General features: G+C 37.6%; 1 protein-coding gene across 1 annotated transcript in view; it reads left to right on the top strand.

The window, feature by feature from the left end:
* The window catches only part of POLQ (DNA polymerase theta), a 222,700-nt gene that overhangs the window by 172,903 nt on the left and 33,855 nt on the right, over nt 1-15,942 (top strand). Inside the window, exon 27 of the mRNA XM_007943887.1 lies at nt 12,790-12,914. Coding sequence (XP_007942078.1) covers nt 12,790-12,914 — 125 coding nt within the window. The remainder of the gene's footprint in view (nt 1-12,789; nt 12,915-15,942) is intronic.

The following is a 15,942-nucleotide window of genomic DNA, read 5'->3' as shown; positions in this document are numbered from 1 at the left end:
AAAAAAAAAAGAACATTGAATTAATCATAAAAGAAAAACATTGATAGAAGACACCATTAAGAAAATGTAAAGACAAGGCAGACACAAGATGGCATCCTGCTAACATACTTTGCCAAATCCATCTACAACAGAGATCCAGAAAATTGAGTGACATATAAATAATGATCCTGTAATTCTGAACATCAAATGAGAAGGTGAAGAATTAGATTGAGCTCTGACTGGAAAAAGAACAGAGCAAGATTAGTGATTGGGCAGAGAGAAGAGGCTGGGACCGTCTGAAGCAGAGACATCTTGAAAAGAGACACAGACACTAATGAGGAGGGGGGAAAATGTCATGGAATCCACACAGAAATAATGACACAGTGTAGGCAGATCGGGAAGGATTCAAGGTGAGCAATAAACACGTGAGAGTTGGAGAGAAAAGTTCAGGGAATTGAGTCAGAGTTACAAGTGGCACAGGCAGCCATGGAAAGGACGGAATGAAAAAGGGAATCAATTCACCACAGCAGAAGCTGGATTGGGGCTGGCAAAAGGCCTATGTTGAGGCACTTGAAGAAACAGGGCTGGGACAGTCTCTTGCTTGATTGAATCTGGGCAAGATGTACAAACATCTGTGCATACCCAGAAGGGCTACACACCTGCACCAGGGAATTGAGACAGGAAGGGTACACTGTCTGATCTGACAAGCACACACCTTCCCTGTGCATAAGGGTAAATACTCTCCACAGCCACAGACTCAGTAAATAGAGAACCCTGCCCTCACCAACCCTGAACCCTGGACATGTCCACCTCTAGCAGACTGAATGAGGGGATGAAATTAAGCTGTTAGTTGCCCAAGAGACTGACATAATTTTTTGACATTGATCCCAAGAGGTACAACTCTGTAGCCTTCTCTCTTGGGGTTCACTTATGCCAGGCACCTTCCACCTATGTGAACTGAGGCCCATGTTGGGGTGATTAGAGAAGATAGTATTAGGGTGGCATTTCACAAGAGTGTGGACCTCTGGACCAAAGCTAAAAAAAAAAAAAAAAACCAACTCACTGCCATTGAGTTGATTTTGACTCATAGCAACCCCTCCTTGGGCTTCCAAGGGGTATCTCTACAGAACTAGATTGCCCAATCTTCCTTCTGAGGAATGGCTGGTGGGTTTGAACCACTAGCCTTCTGGTTAGCAGTCAAATGCCTTAGGTACTATGCCACTAGAGCTCCCAGACAGGAGCTGGATAAACACTGCCTATGCCCAGAAAGGTACCAGACCCATACCAGTGAATCAGACTCATACCAGTGAATCATGGCTGGTGAGCCATACTCTTCACTCCAAAAAGTACAGCTCCCCTGCAGTAAGGACAAAACCTCTCCCTGCCACCACCAAACCAGTGGCAAGGAAATCCCATAGCCACCCGCAGCCACTCCAACAAACTGACCCAGAGACTAAAGTTATCCACCCTCTGTGTATGTCACTGGCTCACTGGCTGAACCTTCCCACTTGTGCCAGGCTTCTTTCACCTCTGTAGGCACACCCCAGTGGATCAGTGCTTTCTGCTGTACTTGCCTGCACCCAGGGCTGGCCATAATTACAAAAGTCCCTCCTCTTCAGTTTCCTTATTTCCCCCTTCCCTCTTTCCCAATTTTTCTTCCTTTTTACCTGTTTATTTCTCCCTCTTTCTCTTTGTCTTCTTACATTTTTGCCAATCTTTTACCTCGACAACCTCCGTTTTTTTCCTCTATTTTTTTATCTTTTATTTTTATTCTATATATTTTCCTTTTCTTCTCCTTGTTTCTTTTCTTTTTTTCTTCCTGCCATATCCAAAAGTAGGAGGATATTAACTCTCAACTAGACAGTCATATCTGCTATACCAACCACTTCACCCAATGGGTGAGCAGCACTATCATTTCCTAAACCACTGGATCAACAACAGACAGTGGACAACACCTGTTCAACCCAACTGCAACTCTTCATCATGTCAAACAGAGACGTGCACCCACATTCATATCATTATCTCACCAATCTGGAGATAGCTGGGGAGCACCTCAGTGCTGTAAAGTTAATAACCAAAGAAGTACACCTGCTCCATTCATCTGGATATGCTGAAACAAAACAAGGGTGAAACAAAACACCAGCACACAATTAATAAATAAAAACAACAAATTCAAAATGTCTTGGAGACAACAGACAACTTAAATTCAAACAAAGAACTCGGACAAGATAGCAGAAGCAAGTGACCAAAATAAAGAACTGGGAAATCTCCCCAAGGAAGAACAGGTAATAGAACTACCTGATAAGGAATTCAAATATATTTCTAAGAGCTCAAGGTCCATAAACAGAAGCAAGGAAAAGACAAACAATACTCTTGAAGAATTTAGGGAAGTCATACAAGAACAAAATGATAAGTATACAATTAGAAATAATAGCAAAACAGCAATTATATATCCAGAAGATGAACACTAAAATTATTGAAATAGATAAGATAGATAATACATTGGAAGGACAAAAGAGTAGAATCAAACTGGCTGAAGAAAACATAACCCAGCTAGAAAACAAATCCCTTGACATCAGCTTTTAAGAGGAAAAATGCAAAAAGAGAATAAAGAGAGGAATGGGTGTGGGGAGAATCTAAGAGTTATTTGGGATGATATCAAAAGACATAATATATGCCTGATTGGAATTCCTGAACAAGAGGAGGGCCCCCTGCCAAAAAAAAAAAAAAAAAAAAAAATCAGAGAAAAGTGTTGAAGACGTGCTAACAGAAAACTTCCCCAATATCATGAAAGACTAAATGATATCCGTCCAAGAAGCTCAGTGAACTGCATAGAGCTCAAGAGAAAGTCACAAAGACATATCATAATCAAAATTTCCAAAACTAAAGACAAAGAAAGAATCTTGAGAGTAGCTTGGGAAGATAGAAATGTTACCTACAAAGGGCAACCAGTAAGACTAAGCTCTGATTTCTCAGCAGAAACCACAAAGGCAAAAAGGCAATGAGATGACATACAAAATCTTGAAGGAAAAAAATTGCCAACCAAGAGTTGTACATCCAGCAAAACTGTCCCTCAAATATGCTGGTGAAATTAGGACAGTCCAAGACAAACAGAAACTAAGGGAATTTGTAAAAACCAGAGAAACTCTACAAGAAATGCTAAAGGGAATCCTTCCAAGAGAAAACTGTCAACAGAAGACAACAACTTAAGATTAAGATGTGATAACATCACCCAAAAACCATGCAGGAAAAGAATTCACAAATCTAAAATAAGTTTACAAAACAGAAAATAGAGAACCAAAGGAGTAAATCTGTAAGTGATACCAGCTACAAAGCAAATAGAGGGAATAAATGGCATAATTATAAAACCTTCATATGGAGAGGAAGTCAGGACGATGTCAATATAGAGCAGACTGTTCCAGACATAAGGAGATAACAATTTGCTACAGGATAACCACAAAGAAAATTAATAAACTTTCTAACCAAAATCTGAAGGGAGAAAATCACAAGGACTTAGTAAACAGGAAAGCAACAATAATGAAGAAAGGGGAAAGAAAACTTGATAACAGAGTGAATTCAGTACAGAAAAATATTTAGAAGAAAGAAAACATAAGCACCACAACAAAAAACACAAAGAATGATGGCAGTAAATTCATGTCTATTATTAACTACATTAAATGATACCAGTCAAGAGAAAGAGAGTGGCAGATTGGATAAGAAACCAAGACCCATCAATATGCTGCCTCCAAGAGATTTACCTTAGACCCAAAATTAAAAATAAATTAAAAATGAAGACATGGAAAAAATACATCAAGCTGATGGCAAACAAAAAAGAGCAGGAGTGGCAATATTAGTTTCTGATAAAATAAACTTCAAGGCAAAATCCAACATAAGGCACAAGGAAGGGCATTATATGATGATAAAAGGGTCAATAGACCAAGAGAACATAATCATAATAAGTATATGCACCCAGTGAAAAAGCTCCAAAATACATAAAGCAAACATTAACTGAATTGAAGGTAGAGATAGACAGTATTAGGAGATCTGGTGCCATATGCCTAAGGCATTTGACTGCTAACTACAAGGCTGGCAGTTCAGACCCACCAGCCACTCCTCGGAAGGAAGGTTGGGCAATCTACTTTTGTAGAGATATCACCTTGGAAACCCAAGGAGGGGTTGCTATGAGTTGGAACTGATTCAATGGTAGTACATTTTTTTTTTTTTATAGACATTATTACAATAGTAGTAGCAGTCTTTAACAGCATTTTCAATGAGGGACAGAATAACTAGAAAAAACTCAGCAAAGATATAGAAGATCTCAACAATACAATCAACTTGAACCTCTTAGACATATACAGAGCATTTCATCCAACAAAAATACAATAAACATTCTTTTCTAGTACATATGGATCATTTTCCAGAATAGACCATGGGTGTGGCCACAAATCAAGCCTCAATAAACTTAAAAACATTGAAATTCTACAGTGCATCTTCTTAGATCACAATACTGCAAAATTAGAAACCAACAATAGGAAAATCAATATATAAAAAAATCAAACACATAGAAATTGAGTAACACACTGCTCCAGAACCACCAGGTAACTGAAGAAATAAAGTATGAAATAATAATAATAATAAATTCCTAGAAAGAAACAGGAATGAAAACACAACATAGCAAAACCTTTGGGACACAGTGAAATCAACACTCAGATGTCAATTTACAGCAATTAATGTACTCATCAAAAAGAAGAAAGAACCAAAATCAACACCTTAACCCAACAACTCTAAAAATTAGAAAAAGAGCATCAAAAGAAGGCTTCAGACTCCAGGAGAAAGGAAATAATAATGATCAGAGCAGAAATAAATGAAGCAGAAAACAGAAAAACAGTAGAAAAAAATCAACAGACTAGAAGCTGGTTCTTGAAAAAGATTAAATTAACAAATCACTGGAAAGTTTAACTAAGGAAAAAAAAGAGAAGATGCAAATAACACAAACAGTAAATAAATGGGTGAACCATTTTTCACAACAGAACCAACTGAAATAAAAAGGATAATATCAGGATACTATGAAGAACTGTACTCCAACAAATTTCAAACCTAGAAGAAATGGACAAATTTCTAGAAACACAAGACCTACCTAAACTAGCACAGACAGAGGTAGAAAATTTGAACAGACCCATAACAGAGGAAGAAACTGAATAGATCGTTAAAAACTCCCCATACAAAAAAGTACTGGCCCAGATGGCTTCACTGGAGGATTCTAACAAACTTTCAGAAAAGAAGTGACACCTATCCTACTAAACCTGTTCCAGAACATAGAAAAGGATGACATTCCCAAATTCGTTCTATGAAACAAGCATAACCCTGATACTGAAACCAGCTAAGTACACCACTAAAAAGGAAAACTACAGACCAATATCTCTCATGAGTATAGACACAGAAATCTTCAACAAAATCCTAGCCCATAGAATCCAACAATACACCATGACCAAGTGAGATTCATACCAGGTATGCAAGAATGGTTCAACATTATAGAAATAATCAATGTAATCCATTATATAAACAAAACAAAGAGAAAAAAAAATGAGCATATCAATCAATGCAGAAAAGGCATTTGATAAAATCCAGCACCCATTCTGATAAAAAATCGTAGCAAAATAGGAATAGAAGGGAAATTCCTTAAAATAATTAAGGGTGTATGTATAAAACCAACAGCCAACATTATTTTCTATGGAAGAAGATTCAAACCATTCCCCTTGTGAACAAGAACCAGACAAGGATGCTCTCTATCACCACTTCTATTCAACGTTGTATTCAAAGTTGAAGGCTGGGCAATAAGGTAGGAAGGAAAGAGAAATAAAAGGCATCCAAATTGTCAAAGAAGAAGTAAAGCAATCTCTGTTTGCAGATGACATGTTCTTATCCATAGGAAACTCAAGAGACTCAGCAAGAAAGCTACTGAAACTAATTGAAAGATTCAGCATAGTAGGAAGATACAAGATCACCACACAAAAATCAGTTAGATTCATCTACATCAATCTCTCTGAAAAGGAAATAAGCATTTACAATAGCTACCAAAAAGATAAAATACTTAGCAATAAATCTTACCGGTATACAAAAGACCTTTTCCAAAAAAAAAAAGAAACCTACAAAACACTGCTATAAGAAACTATAGGAGACCTACATAAATGGAACAATATGCTATGCTCATGTATAGGAAGACTGAACGTTGTGAAAATGTCAGTACTACCCAAAGCAATCTATAGATTTATTGCAATCCCAATCCAAATTCCACCAACCTTCTTTAAGGACATGGAAAAAGTAATCACTAATTTTATGTGAAAAGGAAAGGGAACTCAGATAAGCAAAGCAGTGCTGAAGAGGAAAAACAAAGTAGGAGATCTCACACTCCCCAATCTCAAAACCTACTATACAGCAACAGTAGTCTAAATAGTCTGATATTAGTACAATAATAGACACATGGACCAGTGGAATAGAATTGAGAATTCAGAAATAGATCCATCCACCTATGGACAGCTGATCTTTGACAAAGGGCTAAAACCCATTAAATGGGGAAGAGAGAGTCTCTAACATATGGTGCTGGCAAAACTGGATATCCATTTGCAGACAAATGAAACAAGATCCATACCTCAAACCATACACAAAAATGAACTGAAGATGAATCAAAGATCTAAATGTAAAACCCAAAACTATAAAGTTCATCAAAGATAAAACGGGTAAATTTAGGGGCCCTAATTTATGGCATCATAGACTGTCAAGCATAACCCAAAATGCACAAATAGCAGAAAATAAACTAGATGACTGTGACCTGCTAAAAATTAAATTATGTGCATCAAAAGACTTTTCCAAAAGAGAACCTACAGATTTAAAAAAAAAAAAAAAACAACTTAGCTTTGACATATTGGAAAAAGGACTTATCCCTAAAATGTATAGAAAACCCCAGCACCTCAACAACAAAAAGACAAGCAATCCAATTTTAAAATAGGCAGAAGATATGAACAGACACTTCAGTAAAGAAGATATTCAGGCAACCAACAAAAACAGGAAGGAATGCTTATGATTATAAGCCATTGTTATTGTTGTTATGTGCCATCGAGTCAGACCTGACTGATAGCGACCCCTCCTTGGATTTCTGAGGCAGTATCACTACAGAAGTAGATTGCCCCATCTTCGTTCCGAGGAGTGGTTGGTAGGTTTGAACCACCAGTCTTCTGGTTAGCAGTCAAGTGCCTTAGGCAATATGGTACCAGAGCTCCCCATTGTTGTTGTTGTTGTTATGTGCCGTGGAGTCATGCTTGACTCATAGCGACCCCTCCTTGGGTTTCTGAGGCAGTATCACTACGGAAGTAGATTGCCCCATCTTCCTTCCGAGGAGTGGCTGGTGGGTTTGAACCACCAGCCTTCTGGTTAGCAGTCAAGTGCCTTAGCCACTATGCTACCAGAGCTCCCGAGCTCCCCATTAGAGAGATGCAAATCAAAACAATAATGATATATCATCTCACCACATCAAAAATAGCAAAGTTCAACAAGACAGAAAACAACAGATGCTGGAGAGTGTGTGGAGATATCGGAACTCTCATACGCTGATGATGGGAGTGTAAAATGGTACAATCATTGTGGAAAGTGGTAGTGAGTCCTTAAAAAGTTGGAAATAGAAATACCATTTGATCCAGCAATCTCATTGCTAGGAACATATGCCAAAGAGGTGAGACCAGGGACACGAGTAGAAATATGCACACCTATGTTCCTCACAGCACTATTTACAATATCAAAGAGATAGAAACAATCTAAGTGCCCATCAACAGATGAATGGATAACTAAACTATGGTACATACATACAATGGAATATTTGTTGTTGTTGTTGTTATGTGCCGTCGAGTTGGACCCGACTCATAGCGACCCCTCCTTGGGTTTCTGAGGCAGTATCACTATGGAAGTAGATTGCCCAGCCTACCTTCCTAGGAGTGGCTGGTGGGTTTGAACCGCCAGCCTTCTAGTTAGCAGTCAAGTGCCTTAGGCATTACGCTACCAGAGCTCCCCTATACAACATTAAAGAATAACGCAGAATCCGCAATCAGTTCATAATGTATGAATTTGGAGGATATTATGTTGGGTGAAATAAGTCAATCACAGAAGAACAAATATTATTTGAGTCCATTATAAAAAATCAGGGAAAAGTTTACACAGGGAGGAAATAATCTTTCTTGGTTACCAGAGATAGGAGGAGAGAGGAAGGGAGGGAAAATAGATGGATGATTAAGAAACAGGTTTGACATTGGTGAAAGGAAAAGGAATATAATTTTGTGATATGACCAGCACAATATTACTAAGGAAAAGGAAGACACAGAGATGTGCACAAGAGGTACAGACAATAAAGACAAGTACTATTGCATACATTATACTGCATTATCAGTAACAGCAAACAGTAATCCATAGGTGGATGTATAGGTAGACTGGCAAGAAAATTAGATATGGATAGGTGAATGAGAATATATATATGCTGGGGACCATGATCACAGGGAACATCAAACTTAATTGACACAGCAAAGTATATAAAGATACTGTTCTACACCTTACTTTAGTGATTATAGACTGTGGTCTTAAATAGACTGCCATCTTAAAGGCTGTGAGTGGCCATCTAAGATGCAACTTTTGGTTTCTCTGGAGCAAAGAAGAGTGAAGAAAATCAAAGACATGGAAACAGTTAGTCCAAAGGACTAATGGACCATGAGAACTTTCACCTTCATGACCCTGAGACCAGAAGAAGAACTAGATGATGCCCTGCTACCATTGTCAACCACTTGGAAAGGTTTCAAAATTGAAGATCCTAGATAAAATGGGAGAAGAAAAAAATGTGGAACAAATTTGGAAAACATGTAAAAGACCAGGCTTACTGGTCTGATAGAGACTGGAGAAACCCCAAGACTGTGGTCCCAAGTCACCCTTTGAGCCCATAATTGAACTCACTCCTTGCCTTAACTCTTAGCCAAACAATAGACAGGCCTACTAGCCAAACAACTATAACAGGGAGATGTATTCCTTAGAACAACCAACCATAGGAGATCCAGAAGAGCAGCATTTGCACAGGGAGAAAGGTAGGGAGGCAGGAATACATAGGCAAGAAGGACACAAGGAAAGGGTAACCACAGGGAGGAAGTGGGAGATGAGCTGTTTTACTGTAGGGAATGTCACTAAACAACATGAATATGAACCGTTAAATGTAAAATGAATCTGCTTTGTACAATTTCACCTAAATCACAATAAAATTTTTAAAAAGAAAGTGTAAAGATAAGCCACAGACTGCAAGAAAATATTTACAGTACCTATTATATAACGGTTCAAACCCACAAGCCACTCCTTGCAAGGAAGGTTGGGCAATCTGCTTCGGTAGTGATACTGCCTTGGAAACCCAAGGAGGGGTTGCTATGAGTCGTTTGGACTCGAGGCACATAAGAACAACATTATATAAGAAAGGACTTACATCCAGAATATATATAAATAACTGTTACAACTCAATACTAAGAAAGCAAACAATCTAATAAAATAAAATTCAAAAGATTTGAATGGATACTTCCTAAAAGGAGACATATGAATGGTCACGTTCAATGTTGCCATTATTTATCATCAAGGAAAGGCAAATTAAAACCCGAAAGATATGCCACTGTAGATGTCAGAATGGCTAATATTAAAAAGAATGTTACTTCTTTTACACTGCTGATGGAATTGTTAAATAGTACAATCACTTTAGAAAATAACATGGGTCTTTTATATAAAGTTGCACTTCTTCTATCAGATGTTCACCCAAGAAAAATAACATATGTTCAAAGAAAGCCTTATACATGAATGTTACAGTAGGTTTACTTGTAACAATCAAATATTGGGAACAGTCCCCAAATGTCCATCAGCAAAGAAAAGATAGGCAAATTTTGATGTATGTATGCAATGGAATGCAGGCAGACACTGAATTAGGGCAGGATTCCATTTTGTCATAGGACAGTTCTAATGTAAGTCAAATACCTCATTTCTTCTTCTTCTTTTTTTTTTTTCATTATTATTATTACCTTTTGTTATCAGTATCTTTATAAATCTGATCTTTATTTGTCTTTGGAGCATGGAAACATTACACATATAAATTTACAGATATATTTCGATATACACATATATACATAAATAATACAAAAATCATACAAATTTTCTCTGATGAACTGAATGATGATGGCATTTTGTCAGCTGTGATAATAACTCCATTTGTGGAAGGTTCTCAATCACAAGGATTATCTTTGGGAATGAAGATGGCATCTCTAGTCAGAAAATTAGTGAGAGTTGTCTGTATGATCCTTTTCTTTTTTCCTTCATACATTTCACAGTAATTTCTCATTGCTTTCTAAATCTGGCTATCAACTTTAGCTAAGTGATCAGCATTTGGGTCCACGTTTTAAAGCAACTGAAGCCCCTGATTTAGTTTAGAAAGACTTCAGCTAATCCTTTCACTTTAAAATTACTACTACTAATAATAAAAATAAAAGAGGGTCATTAGTGCAGCTTGATATATCTCAAATACATCATAATATCGTAAGTTGAGAACTACCTGTATTCCTGATGAAGGAAAGGAACTAAATACTGGTATTCACTATGATATTGATGATTGTTGAAAATGTTTTTCTTAGAAAAGAAGGCAGAGGAAAATAAGTACATACAGTATGTGTTAGACTGGGTTCTCTAGAGAAACAAAACCAGTAAAGCTTATATTCAGAGAGAAAGAGAGATTTATCTTAGGAAAATGGTTCACACACTTATAGAAGCTGGCAAGTCCGAAGTTCTTGGATCAAATGTCAAACTGGAGGCTTTTCCCGACTCACCCTGCTGCAGGGGCTGAGGAGCTCAAGGTTGGCAGGCAATATACTGGCTGCTGACTCTAACGAATGATGAATCCAAGATCTCCAGGCCAAATGGTGGATTGTTCACTCACGGACAATGTAGGCAGCACAACAGAATCCCAATCCACAGAAGAGTGTCTCCTTTCCCAGGATGTTCACAAATATACTGGAAGCAGGCCACACCCCTAGGGAAATTCCCTTTCAACAGATTGGCTGCTCAAAACACACATCTGATCCCATCATGGGAATAACCACATCACAACTGCTTAAACAACACAGAATTGTGATCCTGCCAAGTTGACCCATAGCTCCAACTATCACACGGTATAGTTGAATTTTTATGAAATTCAAGAACATGAAAACTTAAATATTTAGTGTCATAAAGCAGACCAGTGAATGTCTGAGGCTGATAATGGGGGGCTGACTGTAGAAGAGGCACAAGGGAACTTGTGCAAGTGATGACAGGGTTTCGTATCTTGTAGCGGTAGGGGTGCATCCATTTGTTAAAATGCTTCACAGTATTCACAGGAACTAGATGCCTTTTACTGTAAGTAAATTACATGTCATAATTAATTTTTTTAAAAAATAATGCTTGCAATTTCTGAATATTTGAATGCCTTTTACAAGAATTAGGTAAGAGAATTTGCAGAGATGCAATCTCTTAGATCTCATCCTTTTGGTTCTTCAACTAACAGTATCACAGTAATCCTAAAGGGAAAAAGATGAAATCCTAATTGCTTTCTAAAATGCTTGGGCTTATGGTCAAATATTACCAACAGCTTCACTTGGCAGGGTGTTCTCCCCTCCCTTTACTCACCATCTCTCCAAGTGTCTTTCCTGTGTCAGCTATACAACAGCCTCAAATGAGGGGTCCAGATGGAAGCCTCTGGAGCTTAGTGCCTAAGGCACTTGACTGCTAACCAGAAGGCTGGTGGTTCAAACCCACCAGCCACTCCTCAGAGGGAAGATGGGGCAATCTACTTCCGTAGTGATACTGCCTTGGAAACCCAAGGAGGGGTTTTCTATGAGTTGGGTCTGACTCGACGGCACATAACAACAACAAAAAGATGGAAGCCATAAGTGTTTATTAGGGTGGAGGAGCAGAGCTATGAGAAAGCAGAGATTGTACACATGAATAAAGAGAGATCAGCACAGATTGTACACCTGATTTTGTTTTAAAGAGTATAGAGAATGAATGTTCCAGGAGAGAAGAACCTCTTGAGTGCAGAGATAGGAATGAGCAATGGAGAGACTGACCCTCCTGAAGCAGAGAATTAATTCCTCATGGAGATCCATAACATATAATAATGGACCTAGATTGCAAAGGATTGCTAGTCTAGGGAATATAAACGTGTTTGAATATTATACATTGTCTTTGAATTTTAAGACATGCACCAAATATGTTCCTAACACAATATGTTACACCTCATGCATGAGTTTCAGTAAGATACTATTGAGGTCATAACATAGATGCATAGATTATAACAAGTAGTCACTGGAATTTGTTAAGCCTGGAAATGATAAGATCAAAGAATAATTGAGGATTAATATAATCAAAGAAAAGAAACCTATAGTAGCTTGGAATAGTCTTAAGATCCTGGAATAAAAAAGCTAGGTTTTAGAACCTGTTCTATTCTGTAATTTTGTTTCTTTTTCTTTTTAATTTTTTCAAAAAGTTTTTGAAAAACTTTTTTTTAAAGATAGGGTTATATTATATCATTTCTGAAGTCCTTTTCTGTTTCTAACTTTCTGAATCTACAAAAAATGAGTGAAACTTTGTATGTATAATTATGATGATGTGATATTAATGATAAGTAATCATAGAGGGGTTTTGGTATATTTCACTGCATTGAAACAGGGAATGAGATTAAGGATGGAATTTGTAAATAAATCTTTCCATATTTTCTTGTAGGGATTAATAATTTCATGAAAGAGACAGTGAAGAATTGTAGAAGAGATGGGTTTGTTCAGACCATTTTGGGAAGGCGCAGATATTTGCCAGGAATTAAAGACAACAACCCTTACCATAAAGCTCACGTATGTTGAAATTTCTCTGGGTTTTTAACCTAACATTATAATGACATGTACTTTTTCAAAGACTAAACACTGTTAATATCCCTTTCAGGGACCACTAGCATATTAATTGGATTTTCTGTTTAAAGCCAACCACTGGCTTCATTAAGGTTTTCTGAAGTGATGGCACATGTGGTATCTATAGAACACAGCTTTTGAGAGACTAATATAAACATGGGTTTCTTTTTTTCCCTAAATTTTATATATTTAGTTGTTATTGTTGAGAATATACACAGCAAAACAGATACCAATTCAATGGTTTCTGTATGTACAATTTAATGACATGGATTATTTACTTTGAACCGGGCAACTGTTCTCACCCTCCTTTTCTAAGTTGTTCCTCCATCATTAACATAAACTCACAGCCCTCTGGTTTCTGTCCAATCTTTTGAGTTGCTGTTGTCACTTTGATAGATCTTAAAAGTACATAATACTCAAGGCAGATCTTTTTTCACTAGTTAAGCTAAATAAACTATTGTTCGGTTTTAAGACTTCAGAGGATTCTTTTTGGTTTACGGTTGAAAGATTATCTTAGGGCAATAGTTTCAGAGATTCATCCACCCTCCATGGCTCCAGAAAGTCTGGAGTCCATGAGCATATGGAATTCTGTTCTGTAGTTTTCCTCTTTTGATCAGAATTCTTCTATGGAACCTTTGATCAAAATGTTCAGTAATGGTAGTCAGGCACCATCCAGTTTTTCTGGCCTTAAGGCAAAGGAGGCAGTTGTTCATGAAGGCAATTGGCCACACATTCTAGTCGGTCCAACTTGATGGCACATAACAACAACAACAACAAGCTAAAGAAATTCTAGTTCAATAAGCTAGTTATTTATTAACTTTGTTTTAAGTTGTAAATAATTTAAGTCTTAGGAGCTCTGGTAGCATAGTGCCTAAGGCACTTGACTGCTAACCAGAAGGCTGGCGGTTCAAACCCGCCAGCCACTCCTCGGAAGGAAGTTGGGAAATCTACTACCATAGTGATACCGCCTTGGGATCCCAAGGAGGGGTCTCTATGAGTTGGATCCTACCTGACGGCATGTAACAACAACACCAATTTAAGTTTTGCATTTGCTAATTGTTCTTTGTTTCACATACCATATATATGAATACATGTCCTATCATTCAGATTGCTCATGTTCCTCAGAGATTAGCAATTCATTAAATTATGATTTTTTAAAAAAATTCATTCTACTTTTGTAATTATTTTAAAAGCACTGTCTAAGAGTTATTAGGATACCTAATTAAACAGAGTTATTTTTAGGAGCTCTGGTAGCGTAGTGCCTAAGGCATTTGACTGCTAACCAGAAGGCTGGCAGTGCAAACCCACCAGCCACTCCTAGGAAGGAAGATTGGGCAATCTACTTCTGAGGTGATACCACCTTGGAACCCCAGGAAGGGTCACTATGAGTCAGATCCAACTCAACAGCAGTGAGTTTGGTTTCTTTTAACATCATTTTAAAGATTTATTGATGATATTTGCTTTAAATTGTGATTAAAATAATTTCTGAAATCATAGAGATTCATGTAAGTATTCCATGTATCTGAATATTCAAGCTTCTATTACAGTCCAAATAGTCCTATTTTAACCAGTGGTATTCTCTCCTTTCCCCTCATAATTTTGCATGTCAGTGCCTAGTACACATGGTATGTAATGAAAATACTCAGCCCCAATACCCTTAAACTTCTATCTGGAAACAAGATGCTTTCAGAGCACTGATACCCTTAGTTACCACGGAGGATTAGTTGGTTTTTTGTTATTTCTTCACTCTCTAGGCTCCCCTATACCCACATGCAGATATTAATCAGGCTTTTGCCAGATCGCTAAGGGAACTAGCCAGTAGTTGATGCACTAGGAAAAATACATCTTTATAATACTTATAAAAATATATTAAAAAAAAATAACACCACACACACACACACTAAGTTAAGGAGCCCTGGTGGCACAGTGGTTAAAGGCTTGGCTGCTAACTGAAAGGTCAGAGGTTGGAACCTACTAGCTGTTCGTGGGAGAAAGATGTGGCAGTCTACTTCCGTTCTTCTGTGTCCCATAGGGTCACTGAGTCAGAATTGACTTAATGGCAGTGAATTTATGTACTCAATTGTTTAACCTTCAGGAGGAGATAGATCTTGAACAGATTCTTGAAGATGATTTAAAGTTTAGATTGTCAGGAAAGAGAAACAGACAATCATAAGTGGATAAATGTTTAAGTGGGGATTAGAAGTCAACCTGGTAGGAATGGAGAGGCTGAGTTGTCCCTTAGTAGGCGATAGTTTTCTACAAGCCAGATGGAGCCAGCTAGTGGAAGGATGAGGAATGAGAACTTGCTCTTACGGGAATTAATTATGTTTCTTGGGATTTATATGATGAAAAATGGAGGATAGAAATATTAATGTAAATACACAATAGCATCTTGTGAAAACAAATGTTTTTATACCTAAAGATGTGAAAGTAATACCTTTTCATGCAAAATCCTTAAGAATTAAAGTTCTACCTAATTCATTACGTTATTATTTTTTTCTTTTTTTATTTAATTTATTTTGTTATTTTTTATTGTGATTTGGGTGAAGATTTACAGAGCAAATTCACTTTCTATACAGCAGTTTACATATACTTTGTCTCATAACAATTACCATCGTTTACCACAATGAAACAGCTCCCCTCCCCCTTCCTCCCCATAGTTAACTCTTCCCAGTGTCTATCCCTCCATTCACTCCTGCCCCCTGAGCTGTCTCCCTGTGCATAGGTAGCCCTTCTTTCTCAATGATTGTTCTCTCTAAGGAGTGTATCTACCTTAGGTAAATGTTCAGCTCATATGCCTGTCTTTTGTTTGGCTGGAAACCACAGGTGTGGGTTCAATTCCAGACCGGAAGGGCAGCTAGGGGCCATAGTCTCAGTGGTTCCACTAGGCTCTATCAGACCACCAAACCTGGTCCCCCCCCCTTTTTTTTTCTCCAAATGATTTTGAGTTTTGTTCCACATTGTTCTCACTCTT

This window comes from Orycteropus afer, unplaced genomic scaffold (assembly GCF_000298275.1).
Source record: "Orycteropus afer afer isolate SDZICR_OR568_19922 unplaced genomic scaffold, OryAfe1.0 scaffold00114, whole genome shotgun sequence".
In the NCBI taxonomy this organism is placed as follows: domain Eukaryota; kingdom Metazoa; phylum Chordata; class Mammalia; order Tubulidentata; family Orycteropodidae; genus Orycteropus; species Orycteropus afer.
Note: the sequence above shows the minus strand (reverse complement) of the source record. Positions and strands in the feature narration are given on the sequence as shown.